The 17233-nt window shown below is 55.2% G+C and overlaps 1 protein-coding gene and 1 long non-coding RNA gene across 2 annotated transcripts; one reads left to right on the top strand and one right to left on the bottom strand.

Moving 5' to 3' along the window:
* Positions 1–401: 401 nt before the first annotated feature.
* Positions 402–16582, top strand: SLC47A2 (solute carrier family 47 member 2). The gene is made up of 17 exons (XM_061141090.1): positions 402–527; positions 1278–1379; positions 1581–1649; positions 2316–2464; positions 3100–3142; positions 5737–5781; positions 5958–6055; positions 6312–6409; positions 7275–7388; positions 8010–8077; positions 8942–9050; positions 9716–9791; positions 10059–10128; positions 14172–14304; positions 14376–14470; positions 15367–15460; positions 16236–16582. The coding sequence occupies exons 1-17, from the start codon at positions 405–407 to the stop codon at positions 16454–16456; spliced, it is 1707 nt and encodes a 568-aa protein (XP_060997073.1). The 5' UTR covers positions 402–404; the 3' UTR covers positions 16457–16582.
* On the bottom strand, positions 13485–16350 carry LOC133056005 (uncharacterized). Its single transcript, XR_009692722.1, has 3 exons — positions 15937–16350; positions 14361–14459; positions 13485–13502 (listed from the first exon to the last, which is right to left on the bottom strand). It is a non-coding gene; the product is annotated as an uncharacterized LOC133056005 (long non-coding RNA).
* Positions 16583–17233: the final 651 nt, after the last annotated feature.

Below are 17233 nucleotides of genomic sequence, written 5' to 3' on the forward strand. Positions count from 1 at the left end.
GCAGAGAGCCCCTTGTCAGAACTGACCCCAGACCCCTGCCCCCCAAACCCCCTATGGACCCTGGCTTTACCACCTGAGTATGAGTCTCTTTTTCACCTGGACAGAGAGTCCTTGGCCCCCTCAGCCCTGCCCCACAACTGCACTTCCTGGGCCTTTGCTGCCGACCTCCTGGAAGGGGGTCAGCCTGGTGACTCCGGGTGCCCAGACCTCTGTCCTGTCCAGGGCTAGTGGGTCGGGCCACAGGGCTGGTGTGCACAGGGTGCAGGGCCGGTCCCATGGGTGGCAGTGGCCCCTCCTCCGCCCCTTACTCATTAGCCAGGCTGTACGGTTACCCTGGCCGGCTGGGTGAGCCTGGCTGAGAAGGTGCTCAGGCGTGCAGGGTGGCTGGGTGGCCTGGGCTTGGAATGGACAGCCCCCAGGACACGGTCCCCCCAGGCCGAAGGAGCCGCTGCCCTGCCCTCCGCAGGCTGGTCCCTGTTGGCTTTGGAGCTGAGGCACGGACGATCTTCATCCTTTCTGGACCCCTGGTAAGGAGGTGGGGGTGAGGGGCTGACGAGGTGGGGGGCAGGGGCTGCTCGAGGCCTTCCCCAGAAATCACCCACAGTGACGGTGTCCAGGTGGCACCAGGGGCCACCACCCAAAGCCTGGCGGGGTCTGACCTCTCTCAGCGGCGGGCAGCCCCCTCCCCCTCGCCATGAGAGGGACCAGGTGTGTCCTCCTTCAGGAGCCCACGGGGAGGCTGGCCGAAAGGCCCTAGAGGCCAAGGGGAGCCCAGGGGTGCCTGCAAGGGCATTTGCATTGGAAGAGGGGCCTTTGCCCATTTATTTTCAAAAGGAAAATGGCTTCAGGTACATTTTTTTTCTGACTATAAAGACTACTAAATATGTGCTCCTTGTAAGAGTAAGGACAACAGTAAAAGAAGACACTACGTTCCAATCCCACCACATGGACAGAGGCTTCCTAGGGTTTTGGTGTCTTTAACTCTACTCCTCTGTGTTTGCACGCGGCTGGATGAGGTGGTTACAGTGACATCACCAGCTGTACCCACTCCAGCGCCCCCGCAGGGGAACGAGAGCTCAGGGGTTGATGCTGTTGCCCCGTGGGGAGGGGGCAGGACCCAGGCCTTCTGCCACCCAGACTCGGCCATACTCTTGCTCCTCCGCTGTGGGCGGCTCGCCCTGTGGCCCAGAGGGGCTTCTCGGGGGTCAGGGTCTGGAGAGCCTCTTGCCGGGAGCTGGGCTGTGAGCAGGGCCCTTGACCCCAGCCCCGGCCTTCAGTTCCTCTTCCAGATGCTGAACTTCATGGTCTATGTCGTGAGCACGGTGTTCTGCGGACACCTGGGCACGGTGGAGCTGGCGGCAGTGACCCTCTCAGTGGCCGTGAGTACAGCCAGGACCTTCTTCCCTGGGCTCCTGGGAGAAGACACAGCCTGAGGGCACAGCTGGACCTCCAGCCTCGCCCGAGCACACCCCACGCACAGGCCCGGCCAGGAGGGGTCTCCCACTGCCAGGCAGCCCCCCAGGTGCAGGGTCCCCCTAGGTCTCCTGAAAGCCTGTGTTCTCTCCTGTGTGTGGCTCCAGTTTGTCAATGTCTGTGGAGTTTCCATTGGGTTTGGCTTGTCTTCGGCCTGTGATACCTTGATGTCCCAGGTAGGTGGGCCCCCGGGAACCAGCAGGGCTGGAGCCAGTCCCACAGCTGCTGCAGAAAGGGCAGGGCTGGGCACCCACTCGAGGCCCCGCAGTGGCCCCTGCATCTGGGAACCTGTCAGGCCTTTGGGGGGCAGCTGTCCCCGTACACCCACCCTCAGGGACCACGTGCTCTAGGGACCAGACCCTCCCCTTGCCAGGGTGGCCCGGCGAGAGAGCTCTGGAATGAAAGACAGTCCTCTGACCTTGAGTCCTCTGACTTTGACCTTGAATCCTCTGGCCCTGTGTGCTGAGGGCACACAGAGCGGGCCTGCTGCCCTTGGGAGGCCCACCACCAGGAGGGGCTCAGCTCCGGGGGCCTGGGGCTCACGGTGGGCCTGGCTGCTGCTCACTCCCCAGGGAGACTCGCATGCACTGGTGCTTCAGGGATGGTGGGGGGTGGGCAGTTCCTCGCCCATCAGGAGTCATCGGAATACTGGGCACCATGGGTGGACAGCGGCTGGAGCTCTGCAAACGGTTGCTGTGGTCGCTCTGAGCCGCTGAGCCCCTCAGAGGAAGCCCCGGGCGGGGATTGGGGGAGTGGTGGAGGGCTGCCCAGCGCACCCACCCCCCGCCTCCAGCCGGCGAGCAGAGGTCAGGCGCGGGGCGGGCGTAACTCCTGTGTTCCAGAGCTTCGGCAGCCCCAACAAGAAGCACGTGGGCGTCATCCTGCAGCGGGGCATGCTGGTGCTGCTGCTTTGCTGTCTGCCCTGCTGGGCGCTCTTCCTCAACACCCAGCTCATCCTGCTGTTATGCAGGCAGGACCCGGCCGTGTCCAGGTGCGCTGGGGCGGGCAGGGGCGGGGCATCCCGGGAGGCCCACCCCACCCGTGCCGCTCTCTCTGGGTCTCCAGCCATCCCGCAGCGACCTGGTCTGGGGACTCTCCCCCACAGCGTGCTGCTCCAGCTGTGGCCAGCAGGGGGCAGACCACAGCCCATTTTAATTGAGAAAAGGCGTTTGTATGGGGTTTGTTTGCATCTGGTCCCAGCGTGGGCCCGAGCCCGGCAGAGGCTTCGGAAGCAGTGACATGCACACCCCACATCGCAAACAGTGGGAACAGGACCAAACCCCATTTCTGAAGAATTACACACTGTGTTGTTAATGTAGGATATATTTCCTCATAGGAATACCTCGCTCGTTTCCTGTTATGTGCACTTCATGTAGTTAATTCTTAACGTGATGGAACCTTGTTTTCCCCTCTTACAAACCACACATCATTCCGAATTGAAGTTCCCCAGCCCTGAGACCCCGTGTTTGGGTCCTTTGGTTCTTGGGCCCTGCCTCCTGGCACCCTACCCCCACCGAGGTTCCAGGTGTCTCTGGGGGTCTTGTTTTCAAGGTAAAGTCTGCCAAACCTTTCCCCACCCCCAGGGTATAGAATGCTTGGCTCAGAGCCTGGTTCTTTCTCCTGCAGGCTGGCTCAGGAGTATGTGCAGGTCTACATCCCAGGCCTGCCGGTGAGTTGTCTATGGAGCTTGGATCCTGACCCCCCACTAGTCTGGAGCCCCTCAGCCCTCGTGCTGGTAGCCAGAGGGGCTGGAGAAAACTTCTCATTGCGGTTGGTGGTTGGTGCATATTGAACTTTTAAAAAGTAGTGCAACACCTTTTTCTGGTTAGAAAACCATTTACAGGAGAGATTCTGGAAAGCCTGAGGAAGAAAAATTTCAAATCTTCCATTATCCTACTACCCAGAGAAAAGACAGGTTAATCTCTCTCTCCAGGGCTATTTCTCTTCATGGGTGTGTGTGTTATCAAACATAGAGACACACCTGTAGTGTGAAATGGGGCCAGTGTGTGTATGTTGTTTTGTAATCCACTTTTTCCCTTTCAAATATATCATTGGTCAGTCTCTAGATATGCTCAAATCACTGTCCACAATACCCATTTCAAAGGCCTCACAGTATCCCCCCTTTGCCATAACTTATTAACCAGTCCCCATGTGTTGGGTATTTAGGTTGTTTGCAGTGGTCACTCTTATAAATTAGGTTGTGATTAACATTTTTATAGAAAAATCTTTGTGAATGTCTGTAATGATGCCTAATTGGAATTGGAGTTGCTCTGTCAATGGGTTTTGATACTGGTTTGTATCAAGTCTACCCTCAAGAACAATAGTCTCATCAGCACAGAGTATTATTAAAATGTTTTCTCCAATTAGAAATAGGTTATTTTAACATGCACTTTATTGCAAATGAATTTGAGTGTTTTTTCATATCTTTGATCATTTGTTTTCCTTCTATGAATTGCCCACGTCCTTTGCTTATTTTAGTGGATTGATCTCTTCCTAATTATTTTAACTCTTGTTAAATAATACATCACTCCTTTCACATATGTGTCACAAACGTTTTTCAGTTGCCTTCTAATTTTTTGATACTTTTTTCTTAAAGAATTTTTAATGTGTACATAACAGATCCATAAATCCCATCCTTTATGATGTCTGTCTTTGATGAGCTTAAGAACAGTCACCCCATCGCAGGATTGTAGAAGCATTTGCCTTTATTTTATTTGAACTTTTTAATGGTTTCTACTTTTGTGTTTAGAGCTGTAATCTTTCTAACAAATGTTTTCTAAGAGTAGTTATTGAATGTTCTTTCTCCTTTAATTTACTGAATATTAAGTAAGCAGTCCACCCACACAGATAAGTTTCTGAGATTTGAGCCCCGCCTAGTGGTCCATTTGTCCACTCGGGACTCATGGCTGCACAGTGTGATTTGCTGTGGTTCAGTGGACGTGTCACCACGGGGCAGGCTGTCTCAGGGGAGTCCACCTTTCTGTCTCTGCCCCCCTCTGTCCCCCCTCACACTGCCCCCTCTGTCTTGCCTCTCTGCCCCCCTGTCTTCCAAGCACCAGTGACAGAGCTCTTGAGGATGGACCTGGGAAGGGAGAGGGTTGGGGTGAGTTCACGGTGCCCTTAGGGGACACCAGCCCTGTCAAGGAGCCCCAGCCACACCCTCCCATCTGGAAGGCTAGAGCCATGACTTCTTTGAGGCCTGGCCAGCTCCAGATTTCTTCTGTATCACGGAAACCACCTGAAAAGTCTGGTCTTTCTCCTCCAAACCTTTGGCTCTTCAGACCAAGTGAAGGTGTCTTGTCCAACAGGGCCCCTGGGGCCGGGTCAGGGGAAACTTCCAGGTTATCACTGTGGCAGCCACTTTATCAAATCAACAAAGCCGCTCCCTCCCATTCAAAGATGCTGCCAAATGTAACTCCCCGTGGGATGAGAAGCATCACGTCTCTTAGTCATGATGCTAACCCAACTCTTGGCACTCTTAAATGTGCCAAATGCTGTTTTGTGAGCACTTTTGCAATATCAGCGTTGCGTATAAATGTATGTATGAATAGCAAGGATTCACACGCACAGTATTATCCTGTTTATAGGTGAGGAAACTGAGGCACACACAGGTTAAGTAAGTGGCCCAAGGCCACACCACTCACAGGAGGCACAGAACCAGTACCTGAATCCAGCGGCACACTTTTGCTGACTGTGCAGTCCTGAAGAGAGAGGGAGGGTGGTCAGGGGGCACAGGCCTGGGCCAGGGTTTGACAGGGCAGGAATTGCAGGGAAGTGTCCCCAAGATACACACACACATACACACACAGGCCCCCTCTGTCCTCCATGGACTCCTCTGATGTCTCCACCCTGCTCTGCAGAGGCTGCTGGTGGCCTCCACCCTTCCTACCCCGACTCCCTCTGCCCAAGGCCCCTCCATCCAGAGTCTTGTCTCTGGCAGCCAGAGACAGGCCCTAGGGTGGCCCGGACCTGTGGGCTCTGGTGGCCCTTCTGTGAACAGGCCGGTTGGCGGCCAGGGGCCCAGTCCCTTTCGTTCTTGCCAGAGCACTGGAGCCCCTCTTGGGTCCCCCCTCCATGCTTGCTGGTCCCATCCCAGCACCAGCCCTCAGGCAGGGCAGGTGCCCAGGCCAGCGCGGTGCGTGTCTGTGGGTTGGGATGCACTCTGCTAAAGCAGCTGCCCCAGATTCATCTCAGCAGTGTCTGTTCTTGTCCGTGTGGAGGTGGTGTTTACTTGTGTCTCTCTGTGTGTGTTTATTTACACAGGCAAATTTTCTCTACAGCCTGCAGGCCAAGTACTTGCAGAATCAGGTACAGGGCCCTAGCTGGAGCTGCCCCATATCCTGCACTGCACTGTCAGCGGGGGAGGAATGCCTGGGGTCCCTGTTCTGACCTCCACACAGGGGTCTGTGGGGAGCTGCATGTCCCCAGCCTGTGTCCCCCCTGGGGCCCCCCCACTCAGTGAGGCCAGTTTTCATCTATTTCAGGGCATCGTTTGGCCCCAAGTCTTCAGTGGCGTCGTGGGCAACTGCGTCAACGGCCTGGCCAACTATGTCCTGGTTTCTGTGCTGGGCCAGGGGGTCAGGTGAGCGCGGGGCTACAGGGCCTGCTTGAGGGAATCAGTTGAATAAGGTGTTGCATGGGCTGTGGCAGCCTGGTCCGGAGCCCTGCCTACCCCTGAGGGGGCAGCCAGTCCGGTCACAACAAGGACTGTGGAGGCTGTCCACACTGTTAGCCACAGGTGGGTCATGGGGAACTGGGGATGAGCCAGGCCTGTCCCCCGCTTGCCTCCAGGGCTGGAGTCGGCCTTTGCTCCAGCCCGGCCTTCCACTTTCTGTCAGGGGCTCCGCATTCGCCAACACCGTCTCCCAGTTCACGCAGGCTATCTTCCTCCTGTTCTACATTGTGCTGAAGAAGCTGCATCTGGAGACATGGGCAGGTGTGGAGGGGGCTCCTGCCCAGGGAGGGGGTTGCTGAAGGGCGGGTAGGCCGCCAGCACCAGCCCAGGGCCTTCACTTCGTGGGCAGGGTCCCAGCTGGAGCCTTTGGAGGAGCCCTGCCCCGAGCCTGCCCCCGCATCCCTCAGGGCCCACCTCTTCTTCCCCACCCCCTGTATCTGCACCCTCTCTCCGCCTCTGCACCCCATCCCTAGAGGCTTGGTTTCCCAGTCCAGTGTGTCCCGGGGCACAGCCCTGCTGGGGATGGGCCAGGAGCTTCCGCGGATAGAATGCTGGGTGCCAGCAGCAGGCTGCACCCACATTGCTTGGATAAGCTTCAGAACTCCTCGTTAACTCCATTTTTATCTACATGGAGGAAGCCAGTGCTGAGAGAGTTTGTCATTCACCCCAAATCACAGAAGTGGGCTCGAACCTGCTCCCAGGCCTAGGTGCTGAGCTTTTAGCCCCTGAAAGCTGGCTGTGTGGACCGTGGGTCCCTCTCTGGCCTGGGGCCTCCTCCCCCATGGCTGTACCACCCTGTCTGCCTTGTGAAATCTCCTGGAGCCTTGGTGTCGGGCCACCCTCCCAGCAGCCCTTTGGGGAGATGGGGCAGAGATAAGGACTAAAATTTCATCCAAGGAGACAGAGCCCAGGAAGGACCAGGCTGTCTGCCAGCCTGTGGTGCCCGGGCTCCCACCCAGGGGTGCTGCCCGAGGTATTAGCCTGTCCCCTCCTCCCGTCCCCACCCTGCCTGGTGCCAAGTGCCTGGGCTTGCTATGTGGAGTCAAAAGCTGTGGGCCCTGGCGGTGGGCCGGCTGGCTGGGCCGCAAGGCAGATGGGGGCTCAGTCAGCTGGCTTCTGCTCCTAGGCTGGTCCTGGGAGTGCCTGCAGGACTGGGGCCCCTTCTTCCGCTTGGCCGTCCCCAGCATGCTGATGCTGTGCATCGAGTGGTGGGCCTACGAGATCGGGAGCTTCCTTGTGGGTATGTGGGATGGCGTGGTGTGGGGAGACCCCTCCCCCAGACAGGTGGTTCACCCACCCGGCCGGGCTCTCTGCCAGACTGTGAGCTTCCAGCAGGCGGGCCTGGGCCCAGCGCAGCCCAGTCTAGGCCTGGCACAGAGTGGACACCTGGGCATGATTTTCAGCCAGAGATAGAGTGAGATGGAACTGGTGTAGCCGGAACATCTTGAGCTCATCAAGGGACTCAGAACAGAGTCCAAACAGCCAGGGCTGGAATGGCCCCAAGAGACCTTCCAGTCCACCCCAGACCCCATTTATAGATGAGAAAATTGAGTCCCAAGAGTAAAAGAGGCTGTCCAGAGTCACCCCAACCGGGCCGAGAGCTGAACTCAGGCTTCTTGACCTTGGTCCAGTTTTCTTCCCTCCCTCATCACACGGTGTACACAGGAGAGAGACCCTGACCCTGGCACACCCAGGCAGGGGTCTCCTGGAAGGCTGAAGGCCAAGTGGAAAGGTGGTTTTTGCTGTGTCTGCCCTTGGAAGCCACTGGCCCCTTGGTCCCAAGAGCAGGGGGCACTCTGTCAGCCCAGGGCTGTTGGCCAGCTGGCTGGACACTCACGGTGCTCCTGCCCCACCTCCGCAGGCCTGCTCAGCGTGCGCGACCTATCTGCCCAAGCGGTCATCTACGAGGTGGCCACCGTCATCTACATGGTGAGGCTTGTGGGGGGCACCTTTTTGTCCTGCCCCCAGCCCAATCCCCTGACAGCCTGGGAGTGTCAGAGGGGGAGGGGGGCTGCCCCCCAGAGGCCATTTCTGTCTCCTGAGGGACCCTCCAGACCCCCTGTGTCCACCAGGCCCAGGCCCTAGAGCCACACGTGGCCCACAGCCGCTCTGCTGTGGGTGATACAGAACTCTCCATGTTGGAATTGTTTTGAGTTGATTGGCATCATTTAAAATTGGGAGATTTCACGTCACAATCTGGATTTCTGCATTTTTATTGAAAAATGGGACGTTCCCTTTAGCAGTGGGCCCACGTTCTTGTACACCTCTAGTGGTGAGCCCTGGGGGACAGAGCCCTTTTGGGGGCACTTCCTTGCCTCCACCGGGGAAAGAACTCCCCACAGTTCCTTCCTCTTCGAGGACACATGGGGTGTCCCGTGTCACTTGTGCAGCCTCTGCCAGCCTCCTGGGGTGCACGCTCTGTGACCCCAGCTTTAATTGAGGGAGTTGCAAAAACCTACATGTACAAAACTGATTTATAAGGTGATTCTTATGTTGAAAGTGGTGTCAATCTTTTTCTCGCAGGGACCTTTTATGACAGACTTAGGACTACTACTTGCCCCTTTATGTGATGTTTACTCATGAGGTTTCGGCTGTGTGTTGATTTTGGCTGCCTGTGGTGTCTGATGGCTCAGCCAGGGTGGGGCTTTGGCTGGCTTGCTTGGGGTACCCCGACCCCACCTGCCAGCCGCTGATCTCACGGCTGGTTACCAGCAGCCAGGAACACTCTGCTTCTCTCCCACTTGGCCCGGGGTAGGAAGGGGGCTGACCATACCTTCTTGTCTCTGAGTCCAGATCCCCATGGGGCTCAGCATCGCGGTCTGTGTCCGAGTGGGGACAGCCCTGGGAGCCGCAGACACCGTGCAAGCCAAGCGATCAGCCATCTCAGGCACCCTCTGCACAGGTGGGTGGGGTCAGGCTTAGGCCAGGGGAGGCCCTGGGAGCCACGGCTACCTTCCAAGCCTGTGGTACCTGTTATGTGGCCCAGAGCAGCAAGCCTGCTGTGCCCCTTCTGGCCGCTTCCCCAATGCTGGGGGTCTGAGCCGGCAGTTTGCATCACGTAGTGTGACGCTGGGAAGGCCCTTCCTCCCCAGGCTCCCAGGCCTCTAGGTCTTCCTGTGAGCTCGGCCTCCTGGAGTCCCCAGAAGCATGGGGCCTGCTCGTGGCGACCCTCAGAAAGGACCCCTCTGCATCCATCCTGTCTCTGCTTTCTGCAGCTGCCAGGCTCAGATCAGCTCCTCATGGAGAGCAGTGGTTCTCAGGCTTTAGACCTAGGTTGGGGGTGGGGTGGGGGAGCTGGGTGTCAAAACCCGAACCTCCCCCTGCCCCCGGCAGTTTCTGACTCAGTCAGTCGGAGATGGGGGTCTGAGAATCTGCTTCACTAGGCAGCTGCCGGTCCAGGGACCCCATTTTGAGAACCATGGGAGGAAGGGCATTTTGCATGTTGTCATCACGAGACCGCAGATGAGGGTCTTCGTCCAGGCGGATATGCGGCTGGGCTGGCTTGGGCTGAGGGGGGCCAGGCTCCTCCCTGGGCTGGGTCGGCCTCACTGCCTTCATCTCTTGCAGTGGGAACCTCGCTGGTTGTGGGCGTCCTATTGAGCCTCCTGAGAAACAAGCTGGGCCACATCTTCACCAATGATGAGTAGGTAGTCAGCTTTCCCGCCTCGTGTCAGGGGCCTCGGCTGCTGCCCATGCACAGACCAGGTGCCGACCGAAGGGCAGGGCAGAGCTAACAGGGCTCCTCGGGGGGTTCGGACATGTCCGCACACACAGGGAGACTCAGGGACAGGAGCGGCCTGGCGTGGGGCGACCACCTAGGCTTGGAGAGGGTGGGGGCAGGGCGGAATAGACGGGACAGGAGTGGGACTCCAAGGCCAAGGCTGTGTCTCATGGCCCCCTGTCCCTGCAGGGAAGTCGTTGGCCTGGTCAACAAGGTCCTGCCGCTGTACATCTTCTTCCAGCTGTTTGATGCCCTCTGTGTGAGTCCCGATCAGACCCCCGTGTTCCCAACCCCTGCCCCCCAAGCAGCTCAGGGCTATGAGCTTGAGCTGCCTGATTAGGGCTGACTGCAGATTAACGGCAGCTCTTGGATCTATTATTATTCAAAATAACGCCTCCCCCCTTTCTTTCCTGCAGTTCCAACTCACTGAGAAGCGTGCACATTAGCAAAATACAGACCACTCTTCCAGTGCAGAATCATAAACCCTCTTCTTCCTTGTTCCCCAGGATTGGGTTGGGGGGCAGCGGGGCACAGCTCTGACCCAGGCCCCACCTGGCCAGGAGCGGCCACACTGGTTTCCAGAATAGAGGTGCCCAGAGTACGGAGGGGCCCAACTTTCCGCTTGGATCACTAAAGAGCAAATCCCATTGAGTGCAAGTCTGAATTCTGTCAATGTTTAACAGCCTGGCATAGAGACAGCGAGCACCAAAGTCTCATTTGTTGAGCAGGATTTGAAGCCCTGGGTCGTTGTCTTCACACCTTGGGCGATCTTGCAGGAAGCTCCAAGTCTCTGCCTGGAGCATGTGCTTTGAGAGCAGCAAGGGGCAGGAGGCAAACAGCCTTATAGGCGTCATCAGCTCTTATAGGAAGAGTGGTCCCTATAGGAAGGAAAGAAAGAACCGTTGGGAGAAAGTATATTCGTGGAGAGTTTTCCTCAAAGCCCTGGCACTGTGGCCGGTTCCCCACACATTTCCAGGGCTGGTCTTCGAATCTAGTTGGGCACAGGCTTGGAGCACATTACTGACCTCATCAGGACTGCTTGCTTTGGGCCGGGTTTTGTCATCAGATTCACAGCTTTTATTGCAAAACATTAAAAGAAATCCTCTTCTGGGCTCTGTTATGGCTTCTGCAAGGACACTATAATTACTTTTTCTCTAGCTCCAAGGTGAGGCCACAGTTGAGAAACTCCTCCTGCAGAGTCAGGCCTCAGAGGGCTCTGCATTCCTAAATGCTCCTAAGGCAGCACCTCTCTGTTCACTGCCCACCAGGGAACCTGCAGCAGATTCACAGCTCACAACTGCCAGGGGTCTTGCAGCGCGCATCGCTGCATCTGCTATGTTTACTCCTGGTTATATATCTGTTTTTTTTCATTAAAAATTTTATTTGTTGGGTGCACCATGCGGTATGTGGGATCTTTGTTCTCTGACCAGAGATTGAATTGGTGCTACCTGCAGTAGATGCTCTATTGCATTGCCAGAGAACTGCATCGCCAAACCACTGGATTGCCAGAGAACTCCCTAGATCTGTGTTATTCTTTTTTTTTTTTGTAAATAATTTTATTTATTTATTTTTGGCTGTGCTGGGTCTTCGTTACTTGCTCAGGTTTTTCTCTAGTTGTGGGAATGGGGGCTACTCTCTAGTGGCCGTGCTCAGGCTTCTCTTGTTGTGGAGCACGGACTCTTGGGTGCAGGGGCTCAGTCGTTGTGGCTCCCAGACTCTAGGGTGCGAGGGCTCAATAGTGTGGCGCATGGGCTTAGTTGCTCTGAAGCATGTGGGACCATCCCAGACAGCAGATCAAACCTGATTCCATTGACAGGTGGATTCTTTACCACTGAGCCACCAGGGAAGCCCTACATTATTCTTAATTTAAGTTTTCCATGGACCTAGTTTTTATTTTATATTTTTTATGCCTTTCTTGAATTATAGTTTACATACCATAAATTCATGCATTTTACATGCGTAAGTCAAACCTTTGAGTAAGTGTCTACTTGTGGAACCAGTGCTGCAATCCAGTGTTAGACTGTTTTCATCACCCCCACAGAATTCCTGGGGCCTGCTTTGAAGTCACTGCCTGCTCCCACGGGCAGCCCCAGCCAATGCACTGACCCACTTTCTGTCTGTGCGTACTTGCCTTTTCTGATTATTTTATAGACGTGGAATTAGAGTATGTGGTCTTTTGTGCCTGGTTTTGTTCACTTCTTGAAATGTTTCTGAGGTTCGTCCATGGCATAGCATTTTTCAGGACTTCATTCCTTTTTGTGGCTGAATGATAGTCCACTCTGTGGCTGTAACATGTTTGTCTACGCATTCATCAGGTGATGGACATTTGGGTTGTTTTGAGTGTGGCCTGCTGTGACTAAGGCTGCTGGGAACATTCAAGTATGAGTCATTGTGTGGACGTATGTTTTCCTGCCTCTTAGTAGAGTCTTAAGGAGTTGAACTGTTAGGTTAAAGCGTAAGTTTATGTTTAACTTTGTAAGAAACCATTAAGCTGTTTTCCAAAACAACTGTATCATTTTACATTCCCACCATCAATGTACCAGGATTCCAGTTCCTCCCCTGTGTTGCTAATTCTTGGTATTGTTTGTCTTGAAATTGGAAAAAGTAGATTTTACTTTTAAGAGCAGTTTTAGGTTTACAGAAAAATTGAGCAAATACAGAGTTCCCATAACCGCCCCCCCGCCCCGCCCCGGCTGGTTCCCCCTTTTATTTACATCATGTATTAGTACAGGACATTTGTTTACTTGATGAAGAATATTGATACATTAAGTCCACAGTTCATGGTTGGTATGCATTCTGTTGGTTTTGACAAACGTTTAAGGACATGTACACAACATTCTAGAATCATACAGGATACACACTACTATATATGAAACAGGTGAACAACAAGGTCCTACTGTATAGCACAGGGAACTATATTCAGTATCCTGTAATAAACCATAATAGAAAAGAATATGAAAAAGAATATATGTGTATGTATAACTGATTACAGCAGAAACTAACTTTTTTATATTATTTCTCATTTTTATTAGAGTCATCCTCATGGGTCTGTACAGGTATCTCGGTGTAGTTTTAATGTACATTTCTTCTTTTTTTTTTTTTCTTGGCCATGCCACATGGCATGTGGGATCTTAGTTCCCCAACCAGGAATCAAACCGAGGCCCCCTGCAGTGCGGGCATAGAGCCCTAACCACTGGACCTCCTGGGAGTCCCTGATGTGTGTTTCCTGAATGACTAACACCGAGCCCCTTCCATCTGCATGTCTCCTCGGGTGAAGTGTCTGCTTGTGTCTTTCTTCACTGCAGACATCAGGTTCTTGTTGTCTGAGCCTGCCAGGGCTGCCCTGACAAAGCATGCAAAGCCGAGTGACCTAACATACCAGAAATGGATCGTCTCGCGGTTCTGGAGACCAGAGGTCCTAGATCCAAGGCGCCAGGGGAGGATCTACTCCAGGCTCTGCTGAGCTTCTGGAACCCTCAGGAGCCCCTGAGCATGTAGAAGGCATCGTTTCCCCACGTCTGTTCACGTTGTCTTCCCTCTCTGCATGTCTGTGTTCTAGTTTCTCCTTTTTACAAGGACACCCGTCTTCTCGGGGTAAGGTCCACCCTGAAGACGTCATCTCAGCTTGGTCTTCTGCAGAGATGCCATTTCCAATTAAGGTCATATTCAGAGGTCCTGGGGTCAGGACTTCAGCATCTTCGAGGGGGGGCACAAGTCAACCCATTGTGATTACCTTTTTATTCCTGAGTTGTAAAAGTTCTTTTTGTCATTGTAGAATAGTTGATTTATAATGTGTTAATTTCTACTGTATAGCAAAGTGATTCAGTTATACATGTATGTATTGTTGTTGTTCAGTTGCTAATTCATGTCTGACTCTTTTCTACCACATGGACGGCAGCCAGGCCTCGCTGCCCCTCACTATCTCCTGGAGTTTGCCCAAGTTCATGTCCATTGAGTTGGTGTACATTTTTAAAAATATTCTTTTCCATAATGGTTTATCATAGCATATTGAGTGCAGTTCTGTGTGCTCTATACTTGGACCTTGTTTGTCCATCCTACATGTAATAGTTTGCATCTGCTCACCCCAAACTCCCAGTCCACCTCTCCCCCTGTATCTGAAACACAGCAGCCTTGCATGACCCAGGGCAGGTCCCTGAAGGAAGGGAGGGGGACGAGGGCCCCTCCTAGCCCGTGTTGTGGACTTAAATGAGGCTATGGCCTGTAGATTCCTGAGGAAGCCCTGCTGCTAAGACTCACCATCGCCTCAGCATCACCAACCCCCAGCCCTTCTGCCTCCTGCAGTGTCTCTACGCTGGGGTCCTGCGTGGGACCGGCAGGCAGGCCTTCGGGGCTGTGGTGAACGCTGTTATGTACTACGCCATCGGCCTCCCGCTGGGTGTCGTGCTGACCTTCCTGGTCGGGATGGGGGTCATGGGTACGTGGTGTGGGGGGCGGGGGGCAGGCCTAGTGCTCGTCAATGCCATCACTCACCCCCGTGTCCTGTAGGCCTCTGGCTGGGCATGCTGGTCTGTGTCATGCTGGCCACCGCTGCCTTCGTCACGTACACGGCCCGGATGGACTGGAAGCGGGCTGCAGAGGAGGTGAGTGCCCTTCCTGTTACCAAAGAAACCACGCCAGACACCATCCTCAGCGTTCCCCCCACCCACCCCCGCTCAAACTCAAGCAGAGGGCTCCCGATGACCCCGAGGGTGAGCTGTGACCTTGGAAAAGGTACTGACAGTACCCTGTCCGCCATCCTCTTGGGAGCACTTCTGAAACAGGCGGCCTGGCGTTTGCTACTATGGCTCAGACTCTGAAACCCAGAGGGTGTGGGTTCACCCTCTGTGAACCCACAGAGCTTCACACCCTCTGTGGGGATCCAGTCCTCCTGGCATCAGAGACAATGGATCAACCCGGATCTAAAAGAGCGCCTCTTAAAAGTTCCCTAGACCGTGGACATGGCAGGCCTGGCCTTACCGCACTTCACAGGTGTTGTGGTTTTTGCAGGCTGAGGGTCTGGTGCCACCCCACATTGAGCAAGGCGATCGGCAGGCACCATCTTCCCAACAGCATTTGTTCGCTTTGTGTCTCTAGGTCACACTTTGCTCATAATTCTCATCATATTTCAAATCTTCTCATTATTATCATCTCATTTATGGTGAGGGGTGATCACTGAACTCTGACATCACCATCGCAAAAATATGACCTGCTTAAGGCTCAGGTGATGGTATTTTCCAGCCAGGAAGTACTGTTTAACTGCGGTATGGACAAGGTGTCTTGCACACTTAGCAGACTCGTGTTGTGCAAACATTACTTTTATGTACACCAGGAACCCAGAAAAGTCCTCTGCCTGCGTTACTCGCCTTATTGCAGTGGTCTGGAGCCCCCAAGGTGTGCCTGTGTGTGACCATGTGTATCCTGCTCAGCCTGCAGGGCTCAGCTGAGGCCGGGTGGATGGGCAGCTGGCAGGCTGACCTGGCGACTCTCTGTCCTTCAGGCGCAGAAACGCGCGGGACTGCCGCCACTGGGGAGTACTGGGAGCATGGCCCTCGGACCCAGGCCCGGGCCCGAGAAAGCGGTTGTGTCTTCAGGTAACACTGCCCTGTGTGCTTGGGTGGCCAGGAACCGCAAGCGCGCAGGCTGCCTCTCTTCCTCAATGTGACAGTGATATCTGTTCTGACACCAGGAGGGGCACTGACGTCCTGGGAAGCAGGCCCTGTCTGTCCTGGCCTGGGAGGCTGTGACCCTTGGTCCTGTCATCAGAGGGTGTGAGTTGGGCGCTTAGATCTCCTCCCTGTTGTCCTGCAGCTAGCTGCTAAACTAGAGGACGAGGTCTGAGCACCAACCATCTGACCTCAGGGCGCATTGTCACCACCCAGCTCCAGTGTGGGCAGGAGGACTGCAGCCGAGGGTTAGGCAGGTCAGCCTGGCTTGATAACCAGTGTGGGCGGCCCTTCCTGCCCACCCCTCCACACCCCATCAGACTGGAGCTCTGCTGCCCCGGAGCTGGCCTGAGCCCAGGGCTGTGTGTCCACAACCCACAGCCTGGTTATCTCCGCAGCCTCACCTCACTCATCCTGGGCTGTGCCTTGATTGCGGTGGGCATGGGGAGCCGGCACAGGCTTTGGGGGCTTCAGTGTTGCCAGGGAGCGGGGGAGGCAGCATGACTGAGCATGTCACATGCTGAGGTCGCTGGTGGAGGTTACACACCTCCAGGCCGTCTGACCCCGTCTGATCTCAGCCTTGTCCGCACATCAGGTCCACAGGATGCTGTCCCACGTATTTCCTGCTGTGAGGCAGGGGTGTCAATCCTTTGGCTCCACAGCCCCCCACCTAGGGCTGAGCTGGCTTCTGCTTGTCTTGCAGTGGCCACAGGCAGCTCCCCTGGCGTGATCCTGACGACCTACTCGAGACTCGGGGGCCACCTGGACCTCCTCAGGACTCCAGAAGCAGTCCACACCCTACCCACCCCCGCCAACCGGCTGTCAGCCAAGCAGCTGGCTCTCCGCCGGGGGGCTGCTCTGGGGGTGGCAGTGGGCTCGTTGATAGTGGGGCTCGTCCTGAGGGTCCTCACTGCCAGGCCCTAGCGAGACAGCTTGAGACAAAAAGGAAGCTGAGAGCGGCTGCTGACCCCAAATTCAGTGCAGGGGGATGCCCCGAACCACTCCTCAAGAACATTCAAGGGACTTCCCTGGTAATCCAGTGGTTGAGAATCTGCCCATCCACCGAGCGGGTTTCCCTCTCCTCCCCCCAACCCCACCCCCCACCAACCCCCACCAGTTGGGGAGCTGGGATCCCACGTGCTATGCAGTGTGGCCAGAAAATAAACAGATTTTGAGCTGGTGCTGTGTGTCACACGGCGGGTCTGAGCGGCAGTTAAATTGCCTCCTCTCACTTGGACTGCTCTTGATAACAGCTCAGCTGACCGGAAGATGAGACTCCTGGGGTTGGTTCCCTTATTCAATAAACGGCTTCAGGTTAGAGATTTCAAATCAAAACGAAATAGAAAACGCCACTGTCACATGAAAAAGTAGGCAGAGTCTGCCGCCTAGGTCTGTTCACAAAGCCTTTGTGAAGTTCTGGAAGGGGGGGGTCAGCGGGCCCTGCCCACGCAGTCCACCTCGCTGAGACCCCCGTCTGCTCCTGCTCTGGCACCTCCTGCAGGTCCAGGAGCTGTGAGGCCCCAGCCGGGCTGGTCACCTTTCCCCCAGTCCTCTCAGGGCATGAACATTTTCACTTGAGAAATGCCTCTCACAGTAGCGACAGGATATAACTAAGAGCAGTCGGTAGAGTCTGCCTACAATGCAGGAGGCCTGAGTTCGATCCCTGAGTTGGAAAGATACCCTGGAGAAGGAAATGGCAAC

Source organism: Dama dama, chromosome 5, assembly GCF_033118175.1.
Source record: "Dama dama isolate Ldn47 chromosome 5, ASM3311817v1, whole genome shotgun sequence".
Taxonomy (NCBI): domain Eukaryota; kingdom Metazoa; phylum Chordata; class Mammalia; order Artiodactyla; family Cervidae; genus Dama; species Dama dama.